Here is a 15,016-nt window from a genome sequence, read left to right on the forward strand (position 1 = left end):
CAATCTCAACTCTTTAAGATGGGAACCAAGGGCGGTATTCTGAGATTCATTTTCAGTTGGATAAAATACCTCTAAAATCATTTTAAAATCATTTTGTCGATATTATCTCTCCAAGAGATGCCTCTTTGTAATGCGATAACCAATAAGAAATGTTGTTAGATTTTGCTCTCTTCATGTTCAGCCAATAGAATCGCGTTCTGCCAGTATAAAGCATGAATGCATAATTTTTAAAATTTTTACTACTTGTGCCTCTAAAGTGCAAATGTGATTTTGCTAGGATTTCTCTGAAAAATAACCAAGATAGTTTTAGAGGCTTATAACACCTTTAAAAGCCTCATTTCAAGTATGATATAAGTCGGCCCAAATCTTGAATTACAAATCGATAACCCGACAAGAATGTTGTCTTAGAAATCATTAGTCTTACTGCGTATCCGAGAGATTTAACAAAAAAGTGGTCTCAGAATACTGATTACTTAGAGATAAAATCATGCTCGAAATACCCTCCCAGGTGTTTTTTTATTCCAACATTATTTTAGCAAGAGGTAAAACATTAGGCATAATCTTTGATATGTATCCCTTTTAAGTTGTACATATGTAGAGCTATTTATAGATCTTAGTTTTCTCTAGAACTTACCGGTAATGTATTATTGAAGAACTTTAACTGAATTAGCATTAACAGATCATGAATGTACTTGTTATCATCATGGCCATTTTTAATTGTCTATTTTCCCTGAACTGCCTGTTGGGACTTTGAATTTTCTTTGTGGCCCAGTTTAAAAAAACAGAAGAGCAACCGACACTCACTTCGTCAATATAGTTGTGTGTGATATAATTTGTTTGCTTGTTTTCACCATATTTGAGAAAGCTAAATGCACCAAAATTATGTAAGTTTAGATGGAAATTAGCTGTTTTTGCACCAAAACATAGAAATCGTGTGAATAATTTTGATGCAGAAACCTAGTTAATAAATGTGTGTAATGCATGCTGGACATGCACAGAATCATCCAACGAATAATCTATTTACAACTGAATATTAAAACGAATATTTACAGATATGCAAAGTTCATTTTAAATGGCAGCATACATAGAAATTATAGATATAATTAAATATTTCATTCAGAACTATAATATGTTATGTTAATTATGCAAAGTATGTAATAATTATTTATGCTTTTCTGCCTCTATATAAAGATTAAGTTGAGTTCTGTGAAAGAAACTGCCAGTACTGAAGCGATAGGGGGAAGGATGATTTTGAATCACATAATAATTATAATAACTCTGATTTTTTTGGAATCACCATAATAAAAAAAAGGAATGCTGAAAGTCACAAGCACTTTCAAAGGAATAGGTATGTGGGACTAAACACGCATGTGGCATAAAGTTTAGTCCAAACGTTTTACCCATTTTGTGTCATACGGGTATTTCGAGTTTGAGGCTATTTAAAGAGCAATCCTTTTTAAGGAGGCATTATTTCTTCACCTCAGCAAAACCCAACTTTAAATGCAATTTTAAACCATGAGAAATCAATAACATGTATTAAGAAAGAAAAAAACGTAATTTTCCGCCAACTCAGTGTTCTGTTGAATTTGTGTGGTTAGAGCACCTACACTGTGGAATTTATGGTGTCTTGTACGAAAGGGGGAATGTGCAATATAGAAAACCCCAGCAGGTGTGTGCAGTCCATATATCATTATATATTTTCTAGATTCAAGATTCAGATATTTTTCTATGTTTTAAGATTTTCATGTTAATAGAGAGATGGAGAAATCTTCTAAAGACATCGAACAGTTTATATGTACAATTCTAGTCTATTCCTATGTGGTGCTCTTTGCAAAATTTTAATTAAAATTATTTAAAACACTGTAGAGGGCAGTGTACATTGTATCTTATGCAGTACGGTATTAGGTTTATTTGGTTTAAGTTATTAACATTGTGAAATATAGATATAATAATATGCAGAAAATCTCAATTTATTTTGAGGGGAAGTAGATAATGTTGTTTTATGTATCATTTTACTTAAATAGTTCATTCAAGATGTGTAATTTAAAAAAAAAAAAAGTTAATCATTGTAAGTTTTAATAATGTATTTATATTCATTGTGATAAAGAGATACATGTATATTGTAGAAATATTTGTGTTTAATTATGTAGGATGATAGATGATGCTTATTTGTTATTTTACAACTGCACTATATATTCCATTATATCTTTTTTTATTATTCTAGTTTTTAACTCTCATATATAAATGGCTGTGAATATATTTATGTAATGAATTACTCAATATAGACTCAATATAGATCCACTAAATGATTGTATTGTATGTGGTTTTTCTTTGTGTGTACAAGAAATTAACAAATTATGTAAGCTTCCTTTCCAGCTCTCAGTCTCATATTATCAGCCTTTTTCTCGGTTAAATTCTTCTTTATTTGCAAATCCTATCATCCATTCTTTCAAAATTTACAAAGAGCACTCACTATTGTACTTTCCATCCGTTTAGCATTTCCATCCATTTATGTTGTCTTCACCTCATCTCAAAATAGTTTCTGTATATCTTTCAGTCCGATACCAACCTCACACGCCCTCGCATACTGCTGCAAACAACTCGCTTCATAGTGATTACAGAAAAGACGATACACACACGTACAAAGTCAGCAATAAACAGTATAATTTTTTTTTTACATAGTGCCTCTTTCTTTTTTAGCATTTTAATCATAAACCTTTTATGCAGTCAATAATGCCATCATACCATTGAAAAAAATAAACAAATCCAACTCTGTGAAGCCGCGATACACAGCCTGCGTCTGAACCTTCGGAAATCCCTCTCCCAGCACTACATTCCCAAGAAATTCACATTATCTTCAACAAATGTCTGTTTTAAACAGCAATACTCTGTAGTTAGAAGAATTCAAAACAACTTTTCTTCATTTTTTTTCATATAAAAGTCTGTTTATATACTGGTGGGATAAATAGATATACCTGTATAAGGACAATATTTTCCAAATATGATTTTTTTCATCTTGAATACATTTCTTACAGTACGAACTTGCACAGTGTTTATGATAGAGAAGAAAGTTGAAAGGTCAAGGCTATAAAGGATCTAGGGAGATTGACAGAAGGGAGAAAGAGAGAGAGAGAGAGAGAGAGAGAGCGACCCCATCCACCAATATCACGGATAGGTGCAAGATTTTCAACTTACAATTCTTTAAAAAGTACACTTATAAAATATATACTTGACACATGGCAGTGTAACAACGAAAGGAATAAAGTCATGTATAAAAACTACCGCAACATTAGTCAGCTTTTGACTATTATAAACAATATATATAGAAAGATATTCATTGTACAGAATATACAGAGCAAAATGATGTCATTATTAGTACAGTGAAAAGATAAATCTTTATACCCATGTCAAGAAAATGAAGAAAACAAAAAAGAATCTTTCATAGATCCAAGCGATGATGACAAAAAGAAGAAGGAAAAAAAAAAACTTAAAGAGAAAAATATCTATATACTTCTCAACAATACTTGACCCATAATTTGTTAACTTAACGCCAAACAAAAATACATAAATAAGAATATTCATGTACCCTAGGTACACCACATGACATAATAATATTAAATCAATTCTTTTTCTATTTATAAAAAGGTCACACCTTCCTTCATAATGACAGTATCAAAAGTTATCAAAACAAAATCAATTACAGTAATGGAAAGGAAAATATCAAAACATTACTGACCAGAAAGGATGGCCAGATGATGAATACAAGAATACAACTCGGACAAGAAAGCAAAAGAATATAAGAATTAAAATCTGCATGGCTGGCTACTGCAACTAGGATCAGTTTGTATAAAGAGGATATTTTATATCACTTGCAGGAAATGTTAAAGGTTACTTGCAAGAACTTTCCCTACCATTACTTTAAAAATGTCTGTACCTTTTCTCATCCTTGTGCCCTAAATTCTGATGCCAATGTTTACAACAGGCCGTTTGAGAGCCATATTGGGCCAAAGGTTTAATAACATTCATGGTATCTCATTTATATAACAAATTTGCTTAAAACAAGTTCCTTGAAAAATCACAGGGTCTGTCTCACTTTGCTCCCATTCTATACAATATTAATATTTTGTTAAAGTGATTGTAATAAGATTTGTTTAATTATTAACCTTTTCACTCGACCCAAACTCCAAGTACTCAAAGATGGAGTTAGGCATTTCAAAAAGAAAGAATGCATTGGAAAAAATGGCAGACCTTATTACAGTAATTATGGTAACCATGCAATGCAGATCCCTTGTCCAAAAATGAGAATTCTAAAAGAAAGAAAAAAGCACCCAATAGCAAGCCCTGAAAATATCGCTCTCACATTCAAGAGCAAAATAGGAACATCTACATGTACTATACAATATAAATCACAAGGTATCTTTTCAACATCATTACAAAATACTTCTTTTCCATAAGTTATAATCAGATTGAGTGAGATTAAATATAGTGATTGCATCATCATTTCAATAAATTTTTAAACACTAAAAAGGGACTTGTCCCTATCAATAATCATCAAAATACATTTATTTGGTGTTTAGGAATTGTGCAACACATAGGCCGCTACCTAGATTCATTGACAAAGTCATGATGAGAGAGGTAATGTTATCCATCTCACTATGGACGGCGGGACGTGTCAAAAATCCTTTCCATCTCCCTATGGACAGCAAGATGGGTCAAAATTCAACAACAAGCAATTGACAAGAATACTTTAAAGTGAAGATATATCATAAAAGCAAGCATGACGACCATATTACAAAAAGTGATACCTTGCATTATGCTGCTTGATTATTTCACTGGCGTTTCATACTACATACCCCCTGTACATAAAAATAAGTTGATACAAAAGGGTGTAATTGGCTAAAACAGATAGTGACCAGATTTATGACAAAGTGGAAAAATTGCCATGATTTTTGTGAAATACACTAGTTTGCAAGAATGTCTTTTACAAATTATATTTGATAAAATGTCTCGATTGTAGACCATGTATTTACACACAAGACAAATAATAGTTAACCAAATTTCATAAAGAAAAAATGGGACATTTAATTCCTTTCTTGGACTTTGTAGTCAACTGGTGAGTTGAATCTCCTATGGCAATGGTTAGTGCTGTCGTCATAAATTTCCTGACTTGTTCTCAAACCGTGAAATCAAGCAGTAAACTGCTCACGTTATCAGTTCAAACAGAAAATATGACAGAGTGCAAAGGTACAATTGGGTGCATACAGAAGAGTACTATAATGATATGCTCCCCAGAGAGTGGAGAATGTGCATGGATTGTGTGCGGGCAAGCCTGAATCCAATGACCTGGAAATATTATATCTGTAAAACACTTAGAAAGATAGTTGATGTATTAAACGCTATATAAAAGCTGAATTTTATTATCATACAAGCTTATTGTTGCATTCTAAGTAACAACGATTCACTTTTTGCTTTAGAGTTTCAACACCTTGCTACGAGAGCAGATTCTCAGCTTTAGGATGGCACAAATGAGACTGTTTAAAGCTTAACTTCCCATTTCTAATCCTTCGCAATGAAGCTCAAGAATATTCTTGGGGTTCAAATCGATTGAAAATGGATATGCAAATGGGGCTGTCTTTAATCAAAGAGGATGTCAGCTCAAGAATCTCACGTTTATCAAGTTACCCATGAATATGTATGTTTACATGTGTTAATAAAACCTTCAACGTTAAAATTACAAATCTCTATCAGCAAAGTACCATGTGCTGTGCATATGTTAACAACAATCTGTGTGCAGGAAAAAGCGACAGAGGAATCGAAAGTTTCTAACATTAGTTTCAAAGCCAACAAATAGAAATCAATCTTCCTATATATTTGTCACTTATGTCATATGCATTAGGGAAAGTGATGTGCACTATAAAACAAAACACGCCCAATGAAAAATGGGAACGGGTTCTTATTGTCTGGATCCTTAGTGTGCAATGTGCATGTGATATTAGTTACACCCGTTCAATGCCGCAGATGAAGAAAAAAAGTCAATCATGTTTTGGACTTGTGACATCTTGAGAGTAACATGTAAGTCACGATATGAATATATCAGGTTACGCAAACACAAACATAATAGTACAATAACAGCACCAATGAAATCTGTCTAGTAATTTCTTTGAATTATTTTCTTTCCGATGAACAATCAAAGAATGTCTTATCCAAACCCACCACCAGGGCCTTAGTTCATCAAACCTGTTATCAATAACAAGATATAATAACTCTTACAAGCTACTCAGTGAAATCATTGCATCTAATTGGCTGAGAGCAAATTTGTCAATTTGAGCATTTCTTATAGATTCAAATTTGAAGAACCAAAGATATGAAAATTAATATGTCACGGTCGTGACGTCGTCAATGGACACTCCCCTCTCAAATAGATGAAGGATTTTTTTTCTCAACGAGAATCGAGAGCTTAAGAAAAACTTGATAAGTACAATTGCCACAACTTACATAGAAAAAGATATTCAAATGCAAGCATGTCAAACAAGGATATTATTCTGATGAAGTTTCAAAAAGAACTTTTAAATACTTGTGCATTGCATGTTAGGCTGTAAAGAGTTTGTGATACTGCTTCACACTTAATTGTGTGAATTGTAAACAAAAAATAAGAAAAATACTTTTTATCAGTATCATTTCCACCATATTTTGGACGTTTAAAATCTGATACCAAACTAGTATCCTTTAGTCTATAAGGCCAGACTACCGCTTTGTATACTGTAAAAACAGATGGTACATGTCATTGGAAAAAAAGACTTCTAAGTTTCACAAATAACACCATTTAACCAATAAATAGAGGATAGTTTTATAGTCATAAACACCATCACATAGTGAGGAATATTAACCCCACACATTTCTTTTTCCTGAATTCGATCTATTACTACAAAGAGAATGATTCATACATTAATAATTATCTTTGTTATGCATCCTTTCACAAAGGATTCCATCACCAACAGTTGTTTCCAATCAGTTAACCATCAATAGTTGACTTTATAGAATAAGCCAGTAATACATATCCACCATCACGATAACAAATATAGAATACGTTGTTTTCCCATCACCAATAGAAGGCTTGAAGAATATATCTTGAGACCAGCATTGCAGAGATAGCATCAAGAGATAAATATCGCTGCCATCATTTCCATGATCATGAAGATGAGAATTCACTCCGAGTCCTTTTTCTCGCGTTCAAACCTCCGTCAAAGAAGTACGATTAAAAAAAAGCGTCCGTCGTCGTATCCTCAATACTGCTATGGTTCACTTGTCGGCCATTACATCCACAAAATCCAAAGAACGTTACAAAAGTCAAACATCTTTTTAGAATTCGCAAGAACTCTTCATCCGTGTTCACGATGTTATTCCACCACCACAAGAATAAATTTAGCATCTTCAAGGGCACGACGTTGCGCCCCGTATCAGACACCTCTCGAAAAAGCAGCGGCTGCCGCACTGTTGTTAAAAAGAGCTGGTACAGCTTCCTTTTCGTTAAAAAAAAAGTATACATCACAAGTTTTAAATAAGCAAACATTGCTGACAAGTAGTACATCCATATAATATCTTCCACAGAATATATATATACGTCTTTCGTTGTTCTAAATCTTCAATCAAATAATTGCAAGAGATTTGGGGCGTGGCAGGCAGGCAATCCCGTTCACAGTTTTGTGCAGATGTGTAACAGTCTTGTAGGGAGCCCTCCCGAGTTGAGCTGGTAAAATTCCACGAGCTGAATGAGGTCGGTGAAGCGTGTCCCGCCGTCGTCTATCGTGTAGACGCCATCTTCAACCTGAATAAAAATGAAACAGAAACATAAAGATTTCAACAATTCATTTCAATAAATGTTTTGCTGAAAATTTTCAATCTAATTTCAATTTCACATTCATTTGGGCACACCATTTGTAGTTTTGAAAATTCTCCGTAAGATATTTCACTAGTGACCAAACATTCGACCCAAGCTTTATTTCCTCAAAGCATAAGGGTAGAGGTGAGGGCGACAAACATTTCAGCTTAGGTAGGATTAGGATAAGGTAAATGGTTGGTAAAAATTTTCATGTCTGCTTGTTTTTTGTGTTTGTTTTGACAGACCTCTCAAGTTTTCCACTAATTTTTTTAGAGCTACCCAGAAACAAAATCCCTGCTTCTACTTTTACTTACCATGTTGATTTGATAGTGCTTGACCTTCTGATTGTGGCTGAATGAGAGGACGAACGCTCCTGGAATCCGTTGACTCTCCCTGATCAGGAACATCCCGTCCACCATGCCTTGCTTGGCAAAGAGGGCATGTGTCTCATCTCGCGTCAGTCCGCTGTGGAACCACGGCTGAGTCATGTGAATACCTGCAAAAAGAAAATGTAAAATTAAATGGTTAGAGAGATAACAAGCAGAGAAGGAGTAATGTGCTTGCAGTGAATACAAATTGTGCAATAATAACAGGGGGGGGGGGGGTGTTTCACAAAGACTAAGATTGACTTTAAGTAGGACATCACTATGGCAGGCTGTTCATGTCACTGTTTTCTCTCACCATCTACTGACAATGGTCTTTCAAGGGACGTAGAAATCATGGTCACACATCTACAGAATTGAGCATTTTTGATAATTCATCATTGAAGGAAGAAATATTATCTAAAGATCATAATAGAGAGACAAATGGTGAGAATGAACAGTGGCATGAATTGCCTGCCGATCTTAGGCTTTGTGAAACATCCCCCTGGTCTATTACAATAGAGCAGCTACTATATGAATATACTCCACTGCGTTTACTACAAAGTATCGTATATGTATCTATATAACACATGGGTGTATAGCGATGACTGTTAATAAAATGGTTTGCCTGAGGAACGCCTTGTTAATAAATCTTCAACTACCAAGAACTTCCTGTCCACTTCTGCCACACCCACCTGCCCCACCAAATCATTACCCCCATGGTTCCCCTCTTACCTGAGTTGATGCCGCCCCTCCTGCAAGCCCCAGGGCTGGTGTTGTGATGGCTTCGAGGGCTGGGGTTGTTGTGCCGGGGGCTGCTGGATAGCTGGGAGTGGGGGCTGTTGGAGCCCCCGGATGACGGAGGGAAATTGAAGCGTGGGCTGCTGGTCGTCACTCGGGGGCTTATGAGAGGACTGTCCAGCGACCGCTGACCACCCCGTCTCTGTAAAAACACAACAGAAAAATAATCATGAAATCGACATTCCATTACCAAAATACAAAAAATATGAAGAAAAGTTCAAATTCAAACACGACTCCACTATCAATCTGAATGTTTTATTGATAGCAGTGCTAAAAAATAGATGTGGGCAAGGGCCAATTTTTCCACAAAGAATAATGCAAATGAATAATAATGGTACATATTTCTTTAAATGAGTTGTCATACGGTACATCAAATAATTTTATCACGTTAACAAATGAAGATGGCCTTCAGCAGTCAACAAGACAAAATTAAAGGGAGCATTACGTTTAAAAACTGTTTTCCCTTACTGAAAAGCATTTCCACATATATGAATGTTTGCAGAAAAATGCACTATTCTGCACACTAATGTACAATGTACTTATTCTGTATTATTTGAGTTCTTCCATATACCGGTAACTGTTTTCCTTTCCTGAAAAGCACTTTGACCATAAATAAGAACAATGTACTATTTTTAATACTAACATAGTTTTTTGTATCATTTGAGTTCTTCCATATACCTCTCTTTCAATTCACATGCCTCTCACATTATGTTTCACTTTCTCATCTTCACAATCTTGTTTACTTCATCTTTAAAAACATTTACATCTAAATGTTTTCATATCAAACTATCGATTTACAAGGAGCCAAGACATGAAGCCAAATATCTAGCTTTCGATTCAAGATTGGACCAGATAAGCGTAGTTGTATGTTGATTGTTTCATTTCATATACCACTTATAAAGACTGTTTATATTTCTTTTGGGTTAGGTCACTGCCACATGATCTTTTTGCATAATATTTTGTACAAAGTAGAACGTGCGAAATGAAAGGTGCTAATAAAGCAGGATGTTTTCTTAAAAGATCACAGGGGACTTTTGGTTCAAGAGGTCCACAAATGCACTTTATGAATACTATTTACCTAGAAATAAACAATTAGGGGGGATTTTTTTTTTGATAAAGGAGGTCCATCAACGCACTTTGGGAATCCCATATAAATATATTTAGAAAGAAACAATAGCTGAAGATCTTAGTCATCCATTTCAAATTCTACTGGAGTCATGGAATACTAAAAAATATAAAACAGAGTAGAAATGCCTAGAAGCAAATGCACATCATGCCAAATTAATTTGTCTGACCTAAATTGGCTGACAACTTTAGATAGTATGATTTTCACCATATTACTGATTCACATTTCGCACGCTTGGAGAACCACCTTCAAGAAAACAGCCAGAGTGAACTAAAATGGCACGAATACAGCGTACTTTGCAGATCTCTATCTCTACACGTGAGTATGTTGAAGGGCATTTAATATGTACATCTACACTTTTTAATCCAAACTTGCCTTCACTTTCACACAATTTTATTGTTTTACTTAACCACAAGAATTTTGTTTGGAGGCATTTTAACTTTTCATGTCTGAAAGAGGCTTCGGTGTAACCATTTTCTTTATCGTTTACTGATTGTACAGTAAAACCTGCTTTAGCAACCACCTATATAGAAAGACCACCTGCCTATAAAGACCACTTTTTCTTGTCTCCCTTGGGTGGTCTTTATAGACAGGTTCCATTGTATAAGAATGTAAAGAAGTCTTACCCTCCAGTTGAACTCCTCCTGCCTAGCGATGGCGATGGCTTCACTGGGATTGTCGATAACCCGTCCTTGCGTCCCAGAGAAATCCATTGCAACACGGTCTGAACAGTTCTTCATGTTCTAAAAACAAGACAAAGCCATGAGAATGGTCAGTTTCACTCCGCATCATCATTGTTTCACGATGGTCCCGGGCCTTGTTCGATAAAACTTGCTATCAATAACAAATGTTAAATTTCCATGGCAAATTTGCTCTCAGCCAATCAAATGCCATGATTTCAGTAGCCTATTACAGTTATTTTAACTTGTCATTGACAAGTCTGATGAAACGGGGCCCAGGTGCATTCACGACTAATACCCTAACTTATCCAGGACAGTGCATTGGCAACAATACATTTTCCTGGAAGATCATGTTATTTGCCAATTAAAAAGATATGAATAGATATTTTGTGCGCTGCTTGCAAGGCCAATACTGCCATTAACCATACATAGCTGTTACAGCTTGCTAGATCTTGCAAGCAGCCAACGAGTTATCCAGGATAGAAATTTGAGGAAGGGTAGATATTTTTGCCTTAGTATTTTCAAGATCTCAAAACATTTTCCCAAAAACGTTTCTTTCTAGTCACCTAGTTTTTGAATTCACCGTTTTACAGTCAAACCTGCTCTACAAGGACCACATTTTTGTTTCTCTCGAAAATGGGTTCTCATTTAAACATGTACAAATAAAGGAACCTGTCTACAAAGACCACTTTTTGTTTCCTTCAGGCGGTCGCTGTAGACATGTTTTTATTAAAGAAAAGATGCATTGTTGTCCGTACCTGTAATAAGACTTCCTGGCACTCCTCCCTCGTCTTGATGGTTCTCTCGAGCGCCCTCTGGTAGTTCTCCAGCAGCTGTTCGCCGTGCTTGAAGAGTCGCAGAGCGGCTAGCCAGCACTGTCGTGTCTTCTCGTCCTCGGCACACAGTAATCTCAAGTCCTTTGCACTGAATTTGGAGTTCTTGGTCTAATTCATAGAAGGAAAAAAAATTGGGGATGAATTTCATCCCTTTCTCAACAGGAATTATGTCAAAGACTACATCGATCACCTTTTCTCCTTCTGTGGAATGTTCCAAACATATACAATAGTAGTCTCAAAGAAATATGCAAAAATAAACCTTCTTTCAATGTGTGTAATAAAATGAATATTGCTGCTCAGAAAAAAGCCCTAAATATGGCTGATATTTGGCTCAAATATTTGTTTTAAATATATTTAGAACTATTAGCTCTACCTATGTGTAGTAGTGTCTTCAGGATCTCAAGAATCTGTCTACAATATTACAGTGTGCAATGCTTTCATCAGTACGACGAACACTGAAACAAAGAAGTCTATTTGTAATCATCCAATCATCCCCAAAAAGAGTTCTACAGCATGTCATAAAGACCTTATTTCAAGAGTCTTGCCATTCTATGGGTAATTCTAAGGAAAGTGTTAAAAAACGTTGAACACTGCCCTCACTCACTCACCTTGGTACAGAACATGAACTCGGTGGGCGCGTGGTACTTCTTCTTAGGGTTCAATGCCCGGTAGATTTCAATGTTACTCAATTGCACAAAGTGATTCAGGTGTCTGGGGTCCTGTTGGGAGAAAGAGAGGGGACAGAGATGATAACTATGGTATAAAGTATGTGTATAACAATGAAGATGACTTGAAAAATCACAAATGGAACAGTCTTTCTATACCCTGAGTATGCCAGGTATCAAGAGGTTCGCCAGTGTGGCCCACTTTCACGTATATAACATTCATTCTCGTCGTTGACTTCAGCTCCAGTCATCGCAGGCTTAGTATTTAACGGGTCAAGGCTTTGGAAAATAGTCGCATACGATTCTAAATTTCGGATTGAAAAATATTTTTAAACCTGTTACTGGTAACTTTATTGAACCCTTTCCTATGCAGCACAGGGTTTTGAACCAGTGTCAGGGTTTGACTTGAAAAAAAAATTATACTGCAGTGACAAGGTCTAGGAACTGAAAGAGGACTAGGACCATTACCTTGGAACTGCCTTTGGAGGAGTAGTAGAGTCCTGATTCCCTGAGGACACAGAAGTGTTTCTTCCAGGAGCGTTTGTGGCCCTCCCTGATGTGAAGCCAGCCCTGGATCTCTGGTAGAGTCTCCACTGGGCTCAGCATGTCCTGTTAAAGAACGATTCAATGTCTGCATTAATATACATGTACATGTATGATAACATCATCCTCTCTTATGAAACATATCATATTCACATATTTATATATTGTACGACTAATGTGATGCCAGTCTAGATATCGGGAGGGCACAAGTATAGGGGGGGGGGGTGCACAGCTTATCTCTCTCTCTCTCTGTCACTCTCTCCCCCTCCCCCTCTCTCTCCCTCATCTCTCTCTCTCTCTCTCTCTCTCATTCTCCCCTCTCTTTCTCCCTCATCTCTCTTTCTATCTCTCTCTCACTCTCTCCCCTCCCCCCTCTCTCTCCCTCTCCCCCCTCTCTCTCTCTCTCTCTCTCTCTCTCTCTTTCTCATTTATTTCTCTACACTGGATTGGGAGGCAAAGGGGGCCGCATCCCCAGAGGCGTCAAAATAACCTCAGGACAAAAACTGGGTCATGGCATGTCTTGGAAGCAAAGTGGTTATACAATGGATCGACAAACTCTATGTGAATGTGAGGCAGAGTTACAAACATACAGTCTTTCTATACAGTAGACAGGCTTTACAATATACCTTCCTTTCTATGGAGAGAAAGCTAGAGATTTCTTAGACAGGTGGCTTTTACATATATGAAGAGCTCATATCTTAAACATATGACAAATAAATTTTGATACATAGGCACAGTCCAATGAGGATTTTAAAATGTACACTGTATATCAAACAATACAAAGACACAATGAAGACATCTTCACATTATTAAATAACAATAAAATAATCTTCCACATGTTGACTAGAATTATAATGGACTCAGACATTTTTATAAATAGATTTTCCAAATCCCTGATGTCTTTAAAACGTAGCCCTTTGTAAGAACTAATACATCCCCATAAGACCTGGACATTAAAAAGAAACAGAAGCACCCTGGAAAACATGAACTGCATCAGTTACATCTTGACCCGGAATCTTTTTTTAGCTCGCTTGTTTTTTCAAACGTGTTTTCCCTTTCGCGAATCAATACTTAGAACTCTGTGTCTCATGTGGAAATTCAGAACAGAAATAGAGGCATCGAGTAGAGGAGAGACATCAAGCTCATATGACCATGTAAAATTCATCCTCATCGATAAACTTGGGAGCGATGGGCAACGAACCCCAACAGGAGACGTTCTTCCTACGTCGGGTGAGCCGCAACGAGGCCATGCATCAGATTATACAAAGCATCACACCACTGTTAAGTATTAACATATCTAAAAACAGACTCTCTCTCTCTCTCTCTCTTTCCGTCGGACGAGGTACTCACCAGTAATAATGGCGGTCGGGGCCGCTTGGGCTTCTCAAATAAATTATCGGCCGTCTCGCTGGGGTCGGCTACCATGTGCGCTGGGAAGAATTGCTGCAGGCGAGAGGAAATGAAAGCGACAAGTGTTTGAGACATTATTGGCACATTTGCAAACACCAATCGACATCGCCGTGGAGTGTTTTGTCTCCAATCTTCGGCTTGGCTTTTAAGCGGCAGACTACTTCACCTTCCTTCCTGTTTTTCTCTTCTCCTCTCATGGATTTCTTCATCAGACATCATCCAAATATAGAGTGTACAAATGATCCTCAACTTTTACTAGCGACAAAACTGTACAAAGTTAATATAAGATGGGGATGGACGTAGCTTAGTGTTTAAAGATTGTATATATTCCTACATATTTCATGTTCATTTTTTTTACGTTGGTCGGTTTGGATCTCAAAAAAGAATGGGGCATACATGCGACCCCTGCTGGGGCTCAGTGCGGCTTGGGGGCAAATTTTTCCTGACAGCGCCCGGTATTGCATTAATAAACTTGAGCATTGTGCTTTTACACAATTGGAAAGGGAATGGCCTTCGCGGAAAAGAAATGAGGCCCTATGGCTGGAGGGCTGTGGAGCGTTTGTGTTACAAATCAATCATTGTTTCGTTGTCAGGAACAATCTGGCTGCCATGAGTTCTCTTTTATTCAAAGTTTCTACGAAGCCTGCTTCCTCTGGCTAGCCCAGAGAATGAATAAAAGAAAGGAATAATATGGGTGAAATTGATACCATCATT

General features: G+C 36.5%; 1 protein-coding gene across 2 annotated transcripts in view; it reads right to left on the reverse strand.

Annotated features, from left to right (window-relative positions):
- Nucleotides 1-2,666: 2,666 nt before the first annotated feature.
- Nucleotides 2,667-15,016, reverse strand: part of LOC583684 (growth factor receptor-bound protein 14) — a 53,539-nt gene continuing 41,189 nt past the window's right edge. For both annotated transcript variants that reach the window (XM_030990118.1, XM_783585.5), the window contains exons 7-14: nucleotides 14,243-14,335; nucleotides 12,818-12,958; nucleotides 12,293-12,403; nucleotides 11,607-11,792; nucleotides 10,795-10,911; nucleotides 8,977-9,184; nucleotides 8,194-8,375; nucleotides 2,667-7,825 (exon numbers count right to left, since the gene is read on the reverse strand). In XM_030990118.1, coding sequence (XP_030845978.1) covers nucleotides 7,694-7,825; nucleotides 8,194-8,375; nucleotides 8,977-9,184; nucleotides 10,795-10,911; nucleotides 11,607-11,792; nucleotides 12,293-12,403; nucleotides 12,818-12,958; nucleotides 14,243-14,335 — 1,170 coding nt within the window. In that variant the 3' untranslated portion in view covers nucleotides 2,667-7,693. The remainder of the gene's footprint in view (nucleotides 7,826-8,193; nucleotides 8,376-8,976; nucleotides 9,185-10,794; nucleotides 10,912-11,606; nucleotides 11,793-12,292; nucleotides 12,404-12,817; nucleotides 12,959-14,242; nucleotides 14,336-15,016) is intronic.

The sequence above is a fragment of the Strongylocentrotus purpuratus genome, unplaced genomic scaffold (genome assembly GCF_000002235.5).
Source record: "Strongylocentrotus purpuratus isolate Spur 01 unplaced genomic scaffold, Spur_5.0 spur5_scaffold_19, whole genome shotgun sequence".
Classification (NCBI taxonomy): Eukaryota; Metazoa; Echinodermata; class Echinoidea; order Camarodonta; family Strongylocentrotidae; genus Strongylocentrotus; species Strongylocentrotus purpuratus.